The 20,148-nt window shown below is 35.0% G+C and overlaps 1 protein-coding gene across 3 annotated transcripts in view; it reads left to right on the top strand.

The window, feature by feature from the left end:
* The window catches only part of ATM (ATM serine/threonine kinase), an 88,486-nt gene that overhangs the window by 31,220 nt on the left and 37,118 nt on the right, over positions 1-20,148 (top strand). For all 3 annotated transcript variants that reach the window (XM_030042441.2, XM_030042440.2, XM_030042438.2), the window contains 15 exons: positions 1,156-1,276; positions 2,426-2,602; positions 3,381-3,550; positions 3,821-4,067; positions 4,642-4,760; positions 6,084-6,210; positions 7,419-7,618; positions 9,801-9,975; positions 11,947-12,111; positions 12,388-12,520; positions 14,987-15,082; positions 16,936-17,107; positions 17,533-17,674; positions 18,303-18,479; positions 18,880-19,054. In XM_030042441.2, coding sequence (XP_029898301.1) covers positions 1,156-1,276; positions 2,426-2,602; positions 3,381-3,550; positions 3,821-4,067; positions 4,642-4,760; positions 6,084-6,210; positions 7,419-7,618; positions 9,801-9,975; positions 11,947-12,111; positions 12,388-12,520; positions 14,987-15,082; positions 16,936-17,107; positions 17,533-17,674; positions 18,303-18,479; positions 18,880-19,054 — 2,396 coding nt within the window. The remainder of the gene's footprint in view (positions 1-1,155; positions 1,277-2,425; positions 2,603-3,380; positions 3,551-3,820; positions 4,068-4,641; positions 4,761-6,083; positions 6,211-7,418; positions 7,619-9,800; positions 9,976-11,946; positions 12,112-12,387; positions 12,521-14,986; positions 15,083-16,935; positions 17,108-17,532; positions 17,675-18,302; positions 18,480-18,879; positions 19,055-20,148) is intronic.

The raw sequence follows: 20,148 nt of genomic DNA, 5'->3' as shown, positions 1-20,148 counted from the left end.
TTCAATTATTCTGTGATGTGACAGATATATGTATATAGAGAGATAAACTATATATATATGATAGCAAATTTTGCACTAAATTTATTATGCAAAACTTGAATAGGAAATAGTTGTTTATCCTCTAGAAATAGATTAGGTACATTGTGTAGCATAAAAACTTTTTCAAAGGATCTTGTGTTTTGAATACTGTATATAGTTCTTTTGCCATACATCAAAAAGGATGTAATAGAACTGGAATAGTAGTAGAGAGGGGATATTTAGAAGTATGAAACACTTTATGCACAGCTATTGATTGCATAAACTGGAGCCCTTCAGCACAAAAAGAGTTGAATTGCAGGAGGTATAGCATAACTCTACAAAATGTGGAGAGGAACAAAGAGAAGATTGGCAGTCTTTTCCAGTTTGAAGACTAGGAGACATCAAGTGAAGCTAACAGGTTCAAGATTCTAAGAAAATATGGTTTACTTCTTTGTATAACATTCAGTTACCCAAAGTGTTATCCTACTACTTTGAACTGTCTGGATGTTTGCAAGGGTTCAGAAAGCAACAAATTCATGGAAGAGGAAATCATTGAAGGATAGTAAATATGGTCACCACTTCTAACTCCTGATCTGCCTAGGTCACTAGTGGTCAAATGATATATTCAAGGAATTATTATGCATATAAGGCAAGCATATGGTGCTGTTTCTTAGGTATCTGCTAATAGTTACTTAGAAGTGGCTAGAGAAACATTTGGTCAGATCCACTGTGGTGTTCTTATTACAAAGAGCAAAGTGGGTTGGGCCTTTATCTACAAAAAATAAATTCTTTGAGAAACTTTTTACATATACATCTCTTCAATAAATATATTCTCAAAGTACTTCATGACATGAAATGCTCCATTATGATGGACAACTGAAGTTTGGCTTCCTGCATTCGCAGAGATTGGGAAACTTTTATATGTTTTCAGGCTATTCTCCACCATTCCATCCCAACAGATTTTCTTAGTGTTATTGATAATGTTTGAGGGAGAGGAAGGAAAGACTGCTGTACAAGAAAGTTAAGGAGAAAATAATGAAGATTCAGAAAATCAGAATCTTATTATTTGATACACACAGTATGCAGTCATTCTGTAGACTAAATGTTATGCTAATAATTATTGTTCTTTTTTTGAAGTTTGTTTCAAGATGTGAAACACAGAGATTCTTCTGGAATGTCAAAACCTCTTCCCTTGAAGCTCCAGCAAAAGGCTTTTGAGAATGCATATCTCAGAGTTCAGGAAGGAATGAGAAATCTGGTACCAACATCTAGTTATTAGTTTTGCCTAGTTTTCATCTTAGGAATAAGATGACTTTTAAAATGATTGTGTTTAATTTTCTGAGAACATTAATTCTTCTGGGCTTCTGATAATCTGAGGTGGTGAAACGAGGTTGTAGTCAGGAAATTCCTTACACATCTAGTCAGTCACTGTTTTGCCCACAGTAGAAGTTTGTAGATTTTTTCACTGTATGTTCCAGACTGCTCTTCTGTATCATACTATTTGTTGTTGCGGGTTTCAGTACTGTAACACTTAAGAATCAAAGAAAAATGGAGCCTCGATATTCTAGACAATATATAAATAGTGAGTAAAAGGCAATGTAAATTCAAATTATGTGTTTACTTAGTATAAAAACAGATTTGTAAATTTCAGAGAGGTCATGTTTCCAGTGGTATTAGAGCAGTAGTTTTCACAAAACCAAAATTTGCTTAAAAAATTAAACTATTCAGAAGAAACTTCAAGTGAAGGAAAAGTTTTACTTCAGTGCAGTGACTGGAAATGCAATGGTGTATATTACTGTGGAATTTCTTTAACTATTAATGTTTCTGTTAGTGTCTTTCACTTCTCCTTCCTTGCTACCATGCTAAGTCATCTATATAATTTCCCATTGTTTTTATGTCATGCTATCATCTATATGCATGGCATCTCTCTGCGGTGTTTTCTCTCTGTTCCCTTTGCCTGATGTCTTGTAACTTGGGCTCGCTGCTGAGCCCTCATCTCTCTGTCATCTCATTTCATCCCTCTGTAGTGTCGCCTCCAGCTCTTTCCTGGAGTTCCTAGGCAGTTCTTTCCTATATGCATCAGGGAGGAGCAAAAAGGATACTTGTCTCGTCAATGCCTCTATCATTTCTCTGTTAAGTGTGTTGCCTTTGTTTAAACTTTCGATACTATAACATGACCTGGAGTGTATGAGGTATCGGCATGTGTGCTGGCATGCTGGAGGCAGTAACTTCTCGTTGAGGAGTGGAGCAGACAGCTGGGAGAAGTAATTTTTAAGCAACCAAAGCAAGATTTTTCAGCAGTATTTATGTCAGTGCTCTTAATTTTAAAATATTTGTGCTCATTTATTAATTAGGAGATTGCTTTAACAGAATATTCGTACAAGTTCTTCATTATTTCATATTGAAGGTCAGGGGTGATGCTAGTCCTGAAGATCTTTTGGACAAACAGCGTAATGGAAAAGCGGTTTTGCTGATGCTTATAACCATGGTTCTGTGCTGCAGTCCGGTCTGTGAAAAGCAAGCGTTGTTTGCTATTTGCCAGTCTGTGAAAGAGAATGGATTAGAACCTCACCTTGTCAAAAAGGCAAGTATAAAATTCCATTTTATATTTAGGTTATAAATTAAGGTTAGGTTAAAATTGGAACAATACAAAATGCATTTGTCAGTATTGAAAGTTGTTAAATTTTGTAAAAGCGTGACTAATGTGGGACATAAATACCTGAATGAATTTGTAATTATATATTTAATGACCTACATAGAAATAATGACATCATAAAAGACAATTCTAATGGTAAATCTTGTGTGTTAAAAGCACAGATCTGTAATACAAATAGATTTTTATACATTGAAGATTGCAGATCTCATTTTAGAAAATCTTTCTACCCAGTGAAAGTAAAGTGAGTTTTGCAATGTGGAAAATATGTAAAATAAATGCAAAGTATTGGAAGATGGTATGTGGCTTGTGGACTTTAATTCTGAAGTTCACAAGAGTGTACTGAAATAATTGCTGTTTATACTGCAGCCTTTCATGCCAGTCATTTTTTTTAGTGTGCATGTTCTCTCCTTTTTATCCTTTCTTTCTATTTGTTGCCTCTTGTTTTTACACACAGTCTCTACCCTGCAAAATGTGTACTGTCTGTCCTTTTCCTGCCTCATACAGGGCATTTGTAGTTCCTTCATTGCACTCTTTTGAGATATGGCAATACAAATAATAAAAAAATTGCTTATGCTAAATAGGAGCTGACTTACACAAATATTCATTAAAAGGCTGGGGGGGATGACACATGGAGGTGTAGTACTGTCAGTTTGCCATAGTATCGTGTACTCTGCATGCTATTTCTGCAATCTTATTTCATGCACAGGTTTTGAAAAAAGTATCTGCCATATTTGGCTATAAAAGTATAGAAGACTTCATGACATCACATTTAGACTATTTGGTGATGGAGTGGCTGAAAATAAATGACAGTGGATATAGCCTGTCTGCTTTTCCTTATGTTCTTCTGAACTATACTAGCCTTGAGGAATTCTACAGGTAATTTTGCTATATGAAAGCAGTTTACTTAGATTTATTTACACTTATGACACAGTGCTTCAAATTTCTAACATATTGAGAGCTTTTAAAATGTATTCCAAGTATCTTGTTAATTACATTTATGCTGGTAAGATTTTTTTGTATAGCAGTAGCTAAACAATAAATACAAGTTTGGTTATACAATAGAGGAATGGTATTTGCTATATTATGCTTGAAATTTTTTAAAAATCCAATTCAAGGACATTCTGGAAATGTATTTACTACATGTAGGTCTTGTTATAAAGTTCTGGTTCCACACCTGGTGATTAGAAGTCAATTTGAAGATGTGAAATTACTTGCTGACAAGATTGAAAAAGACTGGAGACAGGTTCTAGCAGACTGTTTTCCAAAGATACTTGTGAATATCCTCCCGTATTTTGCCTATCAAAGCCATGGAAAGAATGAAGTAGCAGAGCAAAGAGATAAGGCTTCTGAAGTCTTCGACATGCTTAAGGATGAAAAGTGCTTAGGAAAACAGGTATCTATTTTTAAATGTGTAAATTGAGTCCTCTGTCATTTAACAGACCTGAAAGGAACTTTTATATATTCTGTAAAAATGTAAATAGTTCATGTTTATAGATACAAAATTATTATTTTAATAAAGCCAAACTAGCTGAATTTTTATCCCAAGGTTTTTAAGTAGCTATTCAGAATGTAATAAAAAATTTTTTTTACCATTCATTACACAACCTTGAGTTTCCCTGTCATACATCTGTTTAAGTAAGTCATGTTTTCCTCTTAAAATATTTTGCTAATGCTTTATGAAGAGCCATCTTCTCCAGAGGCAGGCTCTATATTCAGAACTAGTAGTAAAATGAAACATAATTTTTTTTTTCCAGATACTGTAGGGAAGTCAGTTGTTCTACCTGTGACTGCCATAGATAAGACTTAACCAGGCTTAATTTCTGAATTAATTGTATGTCATGGATAATTGAACAAATAGAGAATCCAGACAGGAAAAAATGGGTTTTCTCAGAAGGAAAAAGAAGTGTTAAATTATTTTAGCTAAAGTATTTTTTTTCCTTATTAAAACACTATTTATCTTCTTCTAGCAAATTGACAATTTATCTCATAATAACTTATCAGAGATTGTGGTTGAACTGTTGATGACCTTACATGAACCACCTGATACCACAGTAGAAGAAGGACCTCATCTAAGTAAATATATAAGGTACGTGTTTATAGATTTTCTAAATGCTGAGTGTGTTTGTATAACGTTGCCTGAAGGTCACGTTTTAATTCACATAAGAAGAGGTGGCCTTGAAGTTGAGAATTAAAGAATTTTGTTGTCATTAGTAATGATGTATCATAGGCATGCTTTCTCACATAGTTATTCCCCAATATCAGTAAGGAGAACCTCTATAATACTTCAGTTAATGGAAAGAATGAATGGGTGGGCAAGAGAATGCCATTGTATGTTGCTGAGCTGGAGTATGGCAATGCGAGTTTAGACTAGTTCAAATTTGGATGGACAGCCCTCTCTGTAAAATTGGTTGGGTTTTAATGTCTAAATTAAAGTGATTCTTTTAAAGGTCTTTAGAAGTCACTGAGAAGTGAAGTGAACCATTTCTTAACAATTCTTGTAGTGGCAGCTCTTGCCTTTGGTAAGGAGGTTGCTTAAGCAATGCCAAATAAACAGATTCCTTATTAATAGGAATATTCTAATACCATAAATATATTCACTTTTATGAGCTTTTCAGTCTTTGTTGTTGTCCTAAAAATATCACTTTTTACATAATTATATCTGGAAATAATTTTCCAGATTTTGTGTTTAGATACAAACTATTTTGAAAAACATTATGCTTTCTGAAGTTATTGAAGAAGATATTTTTGTTGTAGAAATATAACATTGAAAAAAAAAAAAGCATTTCTATGAAAATCTGCCAAAAGTTAAATGGCTGAGGATTTCAGAACTTTTATTTATAAAGAAGTTTGTTTCAGTAAGTTTATTAACAGACTGTGGTGTCTGCTTGTAACCAAAGTTTTTCTTTCTAAGAAGGGAATGGTAAGAATAAGAGTGATGAAACTTAGATTTTGCTGTTTTGTTAATATCATGAAGCATTTCTTTTCTTTTTGAGGTCCAAGAAAAGTTGAGTACCCTTTTTTTATAATGGGGAGATTCATGATTACTTTTTTCTCAACCAAATTGTTCCCATAATTACAAAATGCAGAAGTTTTATCCATGACTTGCAGTTAGATTTTCCTGCGAAGTACCAGAGATGAGAAAAATGCATGGATTTTTAGCAATATGATCTTTCAAAAAATAGTAAAAGAATGTTAAGAAAGTACAACTTAGAAAGCTGCCATAGAGAGACAACAGACAGCTAAAAATAAGATGTATGTCACTCTGCTGGATGCTTTTGGTGCTTCTTACTTACTGAAAGCAGAAAAGATTTCCTAGGAGTTATGTGTTTATTCAGTGAGACTTACTTAATTTAATACATGGGTTTGATTTGGGGAAGAAAAAAAAAAAAATCTTTTTTTATTCATTTAGGGAACTGGATCCTGCTCCTAATCCTCCTCATTTTCCATCTTACGTGATTAAGGCAGCCTTGGACTATATTAGTAACTGTCACAAAAGCAAATTAAGAAGTCTTGTAGCAGTTCTTTCTAAAAGCCCTGTAAGTATGTAACGATGATTTTCTTTTTCTGTAGAATATAAAATTTCTTTTATGGGTACATTTTGGTTTAATTAGACATTTTCGTCATGTATATGTGAGGGAAAAATACAACCTTAGAAACCTTTCTGTTCTTTTGTTTGCCTTCTGAAATGGAAGAAGTCCTAAGTTCAGGGACACGGTAACCTTACAAAAATTACATGTTTGAACTATCACATGCATTATATAATACATATAAAATAATGTATAAATAGAGAGAATTATTTTAAAGGTTGGGGAAATCTGTGTGTACTAGACACAATTTAGATGCAATCTATTTCTTTGGCATGTGTCTGAAGAACATTCTAGAATAATTACATTTGGACAATTTTATCTAAATACTATCTACAATTAAGACACTAAAGTTTGCTTCCCTTACTGACAGTGTGAAATTTTATAGTCTGTGATGTTTTTAGACATTTGATTTTCAATTGTTAAAGGCAAATACGAAGGCATATAAAATTATCCATCCTTTGCAGTAAATCATAAACATTTTACTGTCTTGTAACATCATTCCTTAGATCTGTATCTTTTCAAATTGTATGCTGTTTTATTGCATATGTTGTCAACAACTTACTTTGCCTATCCATAAACAGTCTAAAAATAGGCAAAAAAATTTTCTGGACCATGTTTGTCTAAATCTTTTGAGTGTAAAAGTTAAAATTGCCAGACAGTGGAAAAAATTCTTTAAAATGTAACACAACCTGCCTAGTACTTTAAGATAGTTACTTCTTTTTTAAGTTTACAGTTTTAACAGTTACAATCTGTATTTATATATTCTATGAAATAATGCATTTTTGTACGTATGAACATTGTTTGAAGAATATAGATTGCAGTACTACTTGATGTTTTAATGGTTTTTATTTGATGTTTCTCCTGTTGGTGAAAACTGCCATAACTGTTCGGTTTTCTGAAAAATGTGCATAACATTTCTCATGTGGGGAAAAAGAAAAAGAAAAGAGAAAATTAGGAGGTATGGGGCTTAGAGTCCTGCTTGGAGAGTTGGTTTCTATGTAGGTCTTTTGTTTGTTTAAAGCAATAAAAATAATAAAGCTTTTTTGTCCATGTCCTTTAAAAAAAATCTCTATTGCTTAAGTTTTTTCTTGATATAAAGTATATCTGTATTGGTATTATGAATTATTTTTTTTTACTCATAGTTTATTCATTTTTAGGATTCATTTCAGAAAATCCTTCTAGCCCTTTGTAATCATGCATCAGATACAAACAACATTTACAAGAAACACAGAGTTCTTATAATTTATCACTTGTTTGTTAGTCTGTTACTTAAAGAGATAAAAGATGGTTTAGGAGGAGCATGGGCTTTTGTCCTCCGAGATGTAATTTACACCCTGATTCACCACATCAACGGCAGGTAAATATCGTAATTATATCTTGTTCTTCCTGTCTGTGCTCCCTTGTTCTTGTAACCTCACATTTCAGTATTACTAGTAGATGTTAATTCATTTGTAGAAGTAATTGAAATTTGCTGAAAGAAAAAATTCAATTGCCTTTCTTTGATACTTCTGGAATTTAAATTTAGAACTCTTAGTAAAATGTGGAATGTTTTGTGCTATCCTTGTGCTTAAATGTTTGCTATACTGCAGAATTTTGTATCTGTAATAGGTTATCAAACTGTAGAAACAAGAAGTGTTGGGAGATTTTGACGACAGAAAGGGTGTTTGGGAATTTAAAGTATATAGGAGAAAAATTCAAATTGTGGTGTTAAGTGCAAAGGAAGCACATGTCAAATAAAATGCACTTCTTAATAAAGAGTATTTACATTCTCACCAATAAGTAGCTAACAAAATGAGTGAGAATAGGTACATTTTATCTTAGCTTGTCTTCAGACTGAGAAAACTGGTACTTCATTAGGCTTACGATTTAAATAGAGATTCTTATCTTTCACAAGGATTGGAGATACTTTCTTACTTGAGGTTTAGCTTTGGATTTCCAAGATAGTTATTTACCTAAATGTCATTGAGTTTAAGTGCAAGTTGATTGCTTTGCTTGTTGGAAGCATTTCATACCCTGAAATACTTGAGAGGTGGATTTTATGGTAAATGCCATTATCATGAGACTTATTATTGCGATCAGCACTGATCATTCCTCTCTGAATGCTGAATGAAGCTGCAATAGGACTGCTGTGTCCAGTGTGGGACTGCTCCAGCCAGGACATCAGAGATAATGACAAACTGGGATGGGTTGAGTAGGGACCCCCAACTGGATCAGTGGAGTTGGTCTAATTTCTGTTCTTCAGTTTCTGGAGGGAAAGATACCTTGTAGAGAAAGTAGAGCCAGATTTTTCCTAGAAGTGCACAGCGTTGGGACAAGAGGTAGCACCCACCAAGTTGCAATATGGAAAGTTCTGGTTGGACGTAAGGGAAAAGATTTTCGCAGTGAGAATAGTCAACTACTGGAGCAGGTTGCTCAGAGGAGCTATTGATTCTCCATCCAAGGAATAATGTATCAGAATTCAGCTCAATAAAACCCTGAGAACCTCATCTGACTTTGAAGCTGACTCTGCTTCAGGCAGGAAGCTGGACTAGATAATCCCAGGTGTCCTTTGTAACCTAAATTTTTTTTTCTTTTTTTAAACTGTCCTGGTTTCAGCTGGGATTAATTGTCTTCCTAGTAGCTGGTACAGGGCTAAGTTTTGAGTTCAGTATGTGAAGAATGTTGATAACACTGATGTTTTCAGTTGTTGCTAAGTAGTGTTTAGACTAAAGTCAAGGATTTTTCAGCTTCTCATCCCCAGCCAGCGAGAAAGCTGGAGGGGCACAAGAAGTTGGCACAGGAGAGAGCCAGGGCAGCTGACCCAAACTGGCCAACAGGGTATTCCATACCATGTGATGTCCCATCTAGTATAGGAACTGGGGGGAGTCAGGGGCAGAGGGATCACTGCTCGGGGACTAACTGGGCATTGATCGGCGGGTGGTGAGCAATTGCACTGCGCATCATTTGTACATTCCAATCCTTTTATTATTACTGTTGTCGTTTTATTAGTGTTATCATTATCTTTATTAGTGTTGTCTTTTCTGTTCTATTAAACCATTCTTATCTCAACCCACGAGTTTTGCTTCTTTTCCCGATTTTCTCCCCCATCCCACTGGGTGGGGGGGGGAAGTGAGTGAGCGGCTGCGTGGTGCTTAGTTGCTGGCTGGGGTTAAACCACAACATAAATTAATAGTTATGTGAGAGAGAGGAGAGTTCAGAGAGCATGTTTTCCACTTTTTTCCATTTCTCTCAACATTGTTGTGGCAAGTAATATTCTAAAAGCCTTTTTGGGTTGTTTTGGGGTTTTCTTACTTTTTGGAATATATTTTTCTTCAAAGCAATCTGTCAAATTTTGTGTGTTTTAGTCCTCCTCTGTGTCCTGAGCTAAATCCTTAGAGCTGATTGAGTTGATAAATTTTAAAGATTAGAATCAGTTCCTCCTAAAAAGTTTATTTATATTTCCCCTTTTCCCCTATTCTTCCCTGTTGTATAATAGGTTAATACTTGAGACAATGACAATTTGTATTTCTTTAATTTCACTTTTTTATTTCCTGTGACAGACCTGTTATCATCAGAGAAATATCCATGCGCAGCTTTTCACTCTGTTGTGATCTTCTTCATCATGTTTGCCACACAGCGGTTACGTGTTGTAATGATGCTCTAGAGAGCCACCTTCCTGTTATTGTAGGAACCCTAATACCTCTTGCTATGGACCAGCCTGAGATTCAGGAACAGGTAGTTTTGAGTTGCTGCTTATTCCTTATCTGTTAGCTTTTCAGTTAATGTTCACTGTCATGAAAGCTATATCTATACTCATGTTCAATTTTAATTCCTTTTTTCTATGCTTTGTAGATTTATATAAAAAATCTTACTTGGGATGTAACACTATACCTTTAATTTTTTAAATAAAAGTGTCTTTACTTTTGGTACTTCTATTTTGACAAGTATTGTGTTCCGTATTTAATTTCCACGGCCTTAAACAGTGATGGAGATGTATTTGTATCATAATTGCTGAGATGACTGTATCACTTTCTAATTCTCTATTTACTTAGTCTGTAAAAAGTCAGATTTCTTATAGAGCTTTAATGCTGTTGTAATGTCTTTTATGTCTGCTTTGAATCTGTGCGCCTTTTTGCCCCAAATCTGAAAGAGGTTTAAAACCTTCAGGGTAAGTTTCAGAAAAATTGTTACCTTAGTTGAGTAGAGACACCAAATCAGTGGTACCACTAAGGAAAAGATAGAGAAAACATAGGCATTGCTAAACTACTGGTGATGGCAGTCTAATGACTACAAGCATATCGAGTAGCCAAGCAGTTACCTACAAAGCTATGTGGATGATATCACAGGAAATACGATGAAAACCTTTGGCAGGGGAAGGTGCTAGAGGTCAAAGAGGAAATACATGCAAAGAACAGATTTTAGTAGTTCAGCTAGTTATTTAACAAATTATCATTAAAAATAAATGTAGCACATAGGCCTTAAAAGGGAAATGAAGCAATTTCTGTTGTGTGTTAAACCTTGTTTTCCTTCTGGTGATGTTTGTATGTGCATTCTGGAGGGGGTGGAAATTACTTAGAGACTTATAATTAGTAGCTGAAGGTGAGAAGAGTACGCCTGTTGCACTTCAGTCCTTATGGTTGCCTGCTAGCTTAATCTGATCCCATGGTACCATATGCACCTTCATGGTTGCAGTGTAGCCCTACATTGTCCTTCTCCTTGTGATTCCAGTTCAGCTGGAGAGCTATACTAATTAAGCTGAAAATAACCTGGCAATCTTTTTCCCAGCTTAATGATCATGATCAGATTTAGAATATGTCTGTGCAAACAGTTGTACATGCACACTACAAAGGCAACATGTCAGGGCATCCCTGGGCAGAAACAAAGTGGGCAGGGCAGAAATTTCTCTGAATTGGAACTGATATCAAATACGAAACCTTCTCATATCATATTCCTGCAGGGAAGTCCTTCCTCTAGTGATCACTTCTCAGTTTCTTCTCTTTTTTCTTCTAGCATTAAATGAAAGCTAGTTAATAATTTTCAGGTAAATAAAAGTCTCCAAATAAAAACCTCATCATTTAGATTGTAGACTCCTCAAAGCTGCCTGGATTGACTATCCAGTTGCATTGATTTGTAAGTAAAGCATAAAAGCAGCGTTTTTGCCAAGGAAGTATGGTGCCCCTTTAGCAAGCATTTACTCAAGTTGTAGATCTGTTATAAAACAAATTCTACCAGAGTTCAGTGATTTGGGCAGTAAACTATGATATTTAGGCATTTGTCCAGATTTCAAGTTACCAGCACTTTAGTTAGTAAGAATAATAAAATCCTAATAACATCAGAAGGACTGCTTGGGTGCAGTGTGTTGCTAAATCGTTGCCAATACTGTAATGATTCCATTGGCCAGTATTTGAAATCAGCTTCACCAAAAGACAGGATAAAACTGCAGGCTGTGATAATAAAAGTTTTGATGTCCGTTTGGGAGGGGGAGTAGCAAAAATGCCTCACCATTTTAGAATATATCTGTGATTTCCCCAAGCCTCTAAACATTTTATAATTTTTAACAGTGTAAATAAATTATCTTACCTTTTTTTAATAGAATTCTCAGTTTAAAGGAACTTGGAGAAATACAAACTTCATAACCTGAATAAGAAATATGGCTCAAAAATGTTTCTCTGTCTTACTTGTTTTTCATTTACTTTTCATTTTCAGGTCCTAGGCTTGTTGAAGTATCTGGTGATAGATAATAAGGATAATGAAAATCTGTACCAAGCAATCAAATGCTTAGATCCTTTTCCTGAACATCCTGCTTTTAAAGATTTGCGAGCAACTCAACAGAAAATAAAATACAGTAAAGGACCATATTCTGTTTTGGAGGTAATTACATTTTAAAATATATCTTGTGGCATAGTGTTTTTTTGTAATGCAACCTTTCAAAAGAAAAACAATTTACTAGCTATAGGTATAGTTGAGAAATTAAATTAGACATGTGGATTCTTTTTATTGCCAGTTTCAGACACTGAGATATTTGTAAATGTCCATTCTTATTTTGCATCTATTAATATCCACATTGTGGACTGCCAAGAGCCACTTCTTTATTTGAAGCCTTTATTAGTATGCTGTATGTGATTAACACAAAATGTTGTTTTGCAGGAAATTAATCACTTTCTCTCAGTTGGTGTTTGTGGTTCACTGCCCTTAACACGACTTGAAGGACTGTATTATTTACGCAAACAATTGGAACAATATAAAGATCAGATGAAGGATCTCCTGAAAAATTTCCAGGGTACTGACATCTGATTATGTATCTTATTTCTTTTGTATTTGGTTTTAGGTGTGTAGCGATGTAACCCTATTCTAATTTGACATTTAATGTTTTATTTTGTGTCTTGGTTTTTGTATGTTTAACAATGTAACCTTATTATAATTTCATATGCAGCGTAGAATGGCACTTATTATGCCATATTATTATGCCCCCCCCCCCTTCCAGTACCTAAAGTGGGCCTACAAGAAAGCCAGAGAGGGACTTTTTACAAGGGCATGTAGTTTATAGGAGAAGGGGTAATGGCTTGAAACTGAAAGAGGGTAGATTTAGATTAAATGTAAGGAAGAAATTCATTACTGTGAGGGTGGCGAGACACTGGAACACATTGCCCAGAGAAGTTGTGGATGCCCTGTCCCTGGAAACATTGAAGGTCGGGCTGGATGGGGCTTTGAACAACCTGGTCTAGTGGAAGGTGTCCCTGCCCATGGCAGGGGGCTTGGAACTAGATGATCTTTAAGGTCCCTTTCCAACCCAAACCATTCTATGATTATTTGTGCAAAGTCGGAAGCATCTTTAGCAGAGCGTATTATAAATATTATATGACGTGTTATATGGCAGAGAGGATAAAATGCCCTTCCAGCTTTTGGCATGGGGCACTTATGATTGTGAATGACCAGGATAATGTATAATATGAGTATATTGCTTTATGGCTGCTTAATGAGTCTTCTTATATATGAATCTCCCTACTCTTTAAAAGTAATGAAGCTAGATTTTATTAAAGGTATAGCATGTTAGAAAGCAAAGCTCACAGAACTTTTAAAATTATAGGATTTAGTTTAGTTCAACTTTGCCACATCGCAGTATTCTGTTTCAGCCCTCAGTCCAGACCCAGTTCCTTTCTATTTTGGTTTTCAGAAGCTTGTGCCAGACCATTTCACTTTTGTCCTCTACATCAAGTCTTCATCAGCTTGTGTGCATGGCAGGAAGATAAAAAGAGCTGATGTAATTCATTGTAAATAAGTGCAAAGTAAAATTCAGGAAGAATAGTAGTCTGTCATAAGGCCATGGTGTAAGCGCATTATGTCCCTACATCTTGAATATCATTTACAATTTTAGTCTCGAAATTCTGCTTGAAAAGAGAGTTAGTAAAAGGGCAATAAGCTTGTGTGGAGCAACTTCCATCAGAGGAGAGCCTTGTGAGCTTGGAAAAGAGATTGAATAGGAATACAGAGAGGTGTATGAACTGGTGAATGGTATGATGAAGCTGAGTAGGGAGCACTTATCACTTCTATCACAGTACAAGAACGGATTAAATTATCTGGCAGTAGTTATACAAGAGAAAACATTTTTTTTTCAAACAAAATATATACAGCATGGAACTTACTGCCACTTCTTGTGGAGATCGGAAGCATAACGGACCTTAAAAGGAGTTTGACATATCTCGTAGAGATTATTAGGTATGAAGACCTGCTCAGAAATCCCCAATCTGCTGACTGGCAAAACCTAAGAAGAAATACTTACTCTTGCTCTGTTGGAGGCAGGCTAGCAGGCTTCATGGGCCTGTTGCCATGATTTTGCCTTATACTAAAAGTCTATTAAGCACTTACAAATAACTATTATTATTATTATTTTAGGTATTAAAAAGAAGTAAAAAACCAGTTATTGATAAAGGCTATAAAACTGTATGCTGAAAGATAACATTAAAGAAATAATAACTACTGCAGTTTAGCCACATATGTATTAATTTTTGTAAAAACGTCGACAAGCATAAAGCCCAGTTCCAGGTTTTCACTTCAATCAACAGGGCAGCAGGATTTTTTTTTAAAGAAAATAGTGCTTTTGTTTTTTTCACATTGGCAAATCATCATATTTTTTTCTAGACCTTGATCCTGGAAACAGCAAAACCATTTTGTTTGGAATGTTTATTTAAAAAAAAAAAAAAAAGACCTCTGGCAGGCAGCAAACATGTAAGGAAATATCCATCTTGAGAGTTTATAATTTGGCAAAGTTAATTAGGCAATGGAAAGCTAGTCAAATTCTGAGAAATTCCTGGCAGAAAGCCTTATTTTGGGATATTTCTTTGATTCAGATTTAGAATAGAATGATGATACTATCTTAAGTGCTGTCGGTGGAGTCACATATTATGACTTTACTGTTTCAAATAACATTCTTACACTAACTTACACTAATATTTCATGTATTTAATTGTCATTTTTACATCAAAACCCTGAAAATAATAGCATTTGTGTATTCTAGTTTTGGGGATTCTTTGGCATAGTCAAATGCATAGAAATTTTTTCAAGACCTGATGAATAAGAAAAATGAATAATTTTTTTATGTACTGTTTAACACCAGCTTGCTTCAACATTAATAATGCATGTTGACATTTGCAGATAAAAGATACTAAAGCAGTGTTTTCTTCTAATATGTTCACATTACAAATACACAATGACATTTTGGGGGTTTATTTTTCTTTCTGAATGATAGAAAAGCCAGAAGATTCTGTAGTAGTGAAACTGGTGGTGAGCTTACTGCAGCTGTCCAAGATGGCAGTTAACCATACAGGTGAAAAAGAAGTGCTGGGTAAGTTGATTAGTTCCACAGGCATCTGGGGCTGTCATTGCAAACCCCGGGTTGAAACTGGCTGTTCTAAAGGTTACTTCCCCCTGCTATTTTGCATTTGCTACCAGAGGTAGCCATCAGGAATGTTAAAATGGGTGATATGTCTTCTTTTCAGTCACTGTATTTTACAGCTTTGACTAATAACTTAAATTGTCATCAGTTTAGACTCTGGTCTCTTCTACACTCAGTAAAGTGTGTAAAAGTAAAGTGTGTAAAATCTGCTGTTATATGGGTCACTTTTTTAAGTTGAAAAATAGTAAGAAAAATTGAAGAGAACTTACCTGAAAATTTGAAAGGCATGTCTAAGTGAAAATCAGAATAGTTGTTCTCCCTCTTAAAGCCTCTTCTGTATTATTAAAATTATTCTCACGGTTTACGTGGAGCACCTGATTAATGTTTGATCCAAAGCTAAAATCAAAATCTCCTCTTCCCTGAGTGGGGATTACCTCCATGAAGGTGATGTTTACTGAAATTAGATGTCTAAACTAGACAGAAACACAAGTAATGAGAACATTTGGCTTACGTTTTTTGTCTAAAAGACTAATAACTGATAATTAAAAATGCTGAGCAATTGATGCTCACATTGACTTCAGTATGATACATTCTTCAGCACCTCTGCAAGCTTTAAGTGTCAGCCTTTTCTGTACTGTGTTTCCTTAGATGATTTGTTAAATTTAATTCAAAACACAACCTGTATATTTTCAGTCTGTTCTTTACTTGCTCTGGTGGTTAAAACAATGTTGTAGAAAATTGACATGTTTTCAAGACACATGCCGAGTATGAATGAAAGGGCAGGGAAATAGATGTTGGGTTCTTTCTGACAAACATTAACATTGCTTTTTTAAAGCTATTTTCAAGATCAATTTTGTTTTGTTTTTTTCTTGTATGTAGTCATGTGGTTTATAAAATACTTTGTCTGGAAAGCAAATGAGGAACGAATTGATACATCATTTTATGTAAAATGCAGGTTCATTCTCATTGAGTTTACAGGCTACTGTTTGTGCTCACAGGCTACTGCTTGTATTTATCATACCCTTAGGGAATGAAAATTGAGTGTCACTTAGTGGCTGCGATTCTGACCTTTTGCACTTACCTGTTTCTGACACAAGCAAAAATGAAATCCATATCTGATTTAAACTGCAAAATGCAGAGCCATAGGTACTCCTAGAAAATTGAGTTAGAAAGCATAACTGTGTTATTTATGAGTTTTAAGCTGCAAAATTTGTATATGTGTAATTATAATCATAAAGCTTCTCAAGTGATTATTTATAAATATTTGCAGCTTTTTACCCCATAATAATCTCAGTTCTAAAAGCAGTTGTTGTGGTTTAAACCCAGCCAGCAACTAAGCACCATGCAGCCACTTGCTCACTCCTCTCCACCCTTGGTGGGAAGGAGAAGAGAATTGGAAGAAAAAGGTAAACCCTCATGGGTTGAGATAAGGACAGTTTAATAGGACAACACAAGGAGAGAAGTAATAATAACAATAATACTAATAAAAGAATGTATAAAGCGAGTGATGCACAATGCAATTGCTCGCCACCTGGAACCCGATGCTCAGCCCATTCCCAAGCCTCGATCCCTCCTCCCCCGGCCAGCTCCCCCAGTTATATACTGAGCATGACATCATATGGTATCGAATATGCCCTTGGCTAGTTCGAGTCAGCTGTCCCCTCTGTGTCCCCTCCCAGCTTCTTGTGAAAATTAACTCTATCCCAGCCGAACCCAGGACAGTAGTTTATATTCATTGCAACTTTCTAGGGTGAGACCTTGTTTTAGTGTACTTAAGACTAGAAAATTACCTGCATTTGCAGAGGCTGTTGGAAGTTGCTTGGGAGAAATTGGTCCCATGGATTTCTCCACCATAGCTCTTCAGCGTGCTGAAAATGCACTGGATTCTAAAGCAGTGGACTTACTTGAAGATAGAAAACTTCAGTGCGTCTTCATAATGTTAACTCAAATAAATATTGCTTTAACAGATAATTGGTGAGTATACTTATTTATTTATTTAGTTCAAAGCTTAATAGGAGCCATTAAGTTGTTGTTCAGATCACCTCAGAGTAACACTCTGAAAGTGTTATTAACACCTGTTGATGTCCAACCATGTGCTTCTTCAAGGCTCAGATTACTTCTCCAGTCAAACTTAGATGTTTCCTAGAAATTCTCTAGTTGCACTTGAGCCAGAGAGTCTCTTCTGTGCTGTAGACGATAGCAGTGCTGTGGAGTAAATACTGAGGCTTTGCTTTATAACAAAGTATGCAATGGCATATCCTAGTCCAAAATTTTCTGATTTAATGCACACATTGTTAGATTGTGGAATTACTTGTCTTGTATGTTTATAAAGGTGATTTTGAAAATAAAATATCTGAATTAAATGAATAATAATGATATTGTGTATGTTATTCTTTCAGTATTGATGTTAGAGCTGCTGCTGTTTCCTGTTTGAAAAACATATTAGCCACCAAGTCTGGCAATGAATTTTGGGAAGTTTATAAAAATAAAGCTGATCCCATGTTAATCTATCTACAGCCTTTCAGAATGTCTAGGAAAACGGTACTTCTTCTGATATACCTTATTTATATGACATATGGGGTAGAGAAAACATAAAAATATTTTCAAATTTACTTGTTTTTAATATATATTTTTGAGGTAGGCTTTGATGAATGCAAAATTTGGACTTTTCATCAGTCTGATTGCATATGTGATTGCTTTTGTACATCTGATTCTCCTTTCTGTTCCAGCATTTGTGGCTTTACCAATTTGACGTTGGAAAGCTGTGAACTTTCATTATTAGACAGACAGTTTTTGATTACCTACTCGGTAATCTAATACTTTTTTTTCTCGGGATTGCAGTATCATTTGATGCAAAAACTTAGTGGAAAATAGGTTAGGAAAAAAGGTTCATAATTAACCATAAATCAGATATTTCCTAATTTTCAAACTTTTGATTTGTAACCTAAATGTGAGGTCTAATATGGCCTTGTTGATGTTATCAGTAAAATTTTATTTTTAATACTTTCAGATTTCCGTGGAAACTTAATATTTACATGAACAAAATTGATATTGTCAGTCAATTAAAGCACAGTTAATATTTAATGTTTTAATCTGTGCAGATGTCAGTATGTTTTTTAAAATGGCATAGAATTTGCTTATATTTGCAATATATTTTTTTTTTTCCTAGTTTTTTGTAGTACCTGCTAATGATATGGAGGCTCCTTTAGAATCTTTGGATGACACAAACCTGTGGATTCCTCTGGGAGAAAGTCATGAGACCTGGATCAAGCACCTAACTAGTTCAATACTGGACAGTGGAGGTGTGCAAAATGAAGTTCTCCAGTTAATGAAGCCACTATGTGAGGTGAGCTAAATTATCCGTATGTATGTATGTATATGTATGTATACTGTCATGCACAAAAATACATGATCATGCATCTTGATAGCAAATAGTAATTTCTGCTATTAAGTTACTACTTTTTCTTAACAGTAATTCAGATCCTTCATAGTCAGATATTGCAAATACCCATAAAATACACTTTTGAAATATAAGATTTGACAGATAATTGTAAACATAGATGAACTTTATATGACTACTTTAACTGAATGCCAGCATAGCCCCATTGAGTGGTTTACATTTTTCATATTACATGTTCTTTCTCAAGAATTACATGATTGAGTAGTTGTCAGTTTGGTTATAACCTGAGAAAAGAAAGGCTTTTGGTTGTTTTTCTTAGCAGCTGCTATGTGTGACTGTTTTCTAGGTGAAAACGGACTTGTGTCAAACTTTGCTTCCATACCTGATTCATGATATCCTTCTCCATGACTCAGATGAATCTTGGAGAAATCTTTTGTCAGTTCATATCCAGAAGTTTTTTACAGCCTGTTGCAGATTTGCCTCATCTAGTAGATCTACTACACCTCCAAATTCTGATTCAGGTAATGTCATAATATTTTTTTCAGCTGCAAGAGGGATTCTGGTTGTGAAAAATTACCTTCTGACATCAAATGTATGATGCACACTTGTAGGTAGACAGAATTTTAGAAGCTTCTGTCCAATTGTTTGATCTTTTTCCACGGAGATACCAGTAATTTTGAAGCTGTTCATTGGCAGCACCCAAGTAGTTTCCTCTGTATAGCTTCTTTCCTTATTCACAGCTGAATAACGTTTATTACTTGCTGAATTTAGATGTGATGCAATGTTGTGTGCTGCAAGACTGAGTCTTGGACTGTCTCTTAAAATGACTAATTGGCAGTTAAATTCTTCTCTTATTCAAACAAGAGTGATTAAAGGCAGTTTTCACCTGGATTTTCCCCTTGGAAAAAAGACTAACCCTTGCTCTAGCTTCTGCCTAATGTTGATAATGGTCTCCCTATACGTTCAAAAGACCTGTTCCATTCCAGCAGAATGAAAGGAAGTTGTAACCAGAAGAGCTGCAGCTGAGTATGAGTAGTGCAGTGAGTTCCATTACAAACAAAGCACCTTCTAATCAAGGTGGCTGGTGTCCTTTCCAAATAGATTGTGGTTGAACTTAGCAGAAATCTGTGTACAAAATAAGATCTTTGTTACTAGACTATGGGAATGGTACATGCACTTCTTTTCAGGAGCTGAAATACATTATTTCTTTCATTTGTGCATGTCCCCTACTTAACACAAATACAGTAACTTCAGGTTAGTATTTTTTTTTTGTGCAGTAGCTATTCTGCTATATCTTCCAACTCCCTTCTTCAGTGACAAATCACCAAAGGAATGAGTCTGTACAATGTCTTGCAGTCTCTTTACAGGCAAGTCATGCAAGCTTCAGGTTGCCAGAGAGGTAAAGGAACCCTTAGTATTGCAGTTTGTACTAAGAGTGGTGTAAATAAGCCTAATGATGCTAGGTGTATTTTAAGGTACTTTTTATAGACGCTGACTAGCCTGGCCAGAAAGACTAGACCGGTATTTTTGTTTCATATTTTTGAAGTCAGGTAACAAGCTGTTGCCACAATCCAGGTATTTTTATTATTGTCCCACTTTGTAAGATAGAAAAGGG

Source organism: Aquila chrysaetos, chromosome 19, assembly GCF_900496995.4.
Source record: "Aquila chrysaetos chrysaetos chromosome 19, bAquChr1.4, whole genome shotgun sequence".
In the NCBI taxonomy this organism is placed as follows: Eukaryota; Metazoa; Chordata; class Aves; order Accipitriformes; family Accipitridae; genus Aquila; species Aquila chrysaetos.
This window is presented reverse-complemented; position numbering and strand designations above follow the sequence as displayed.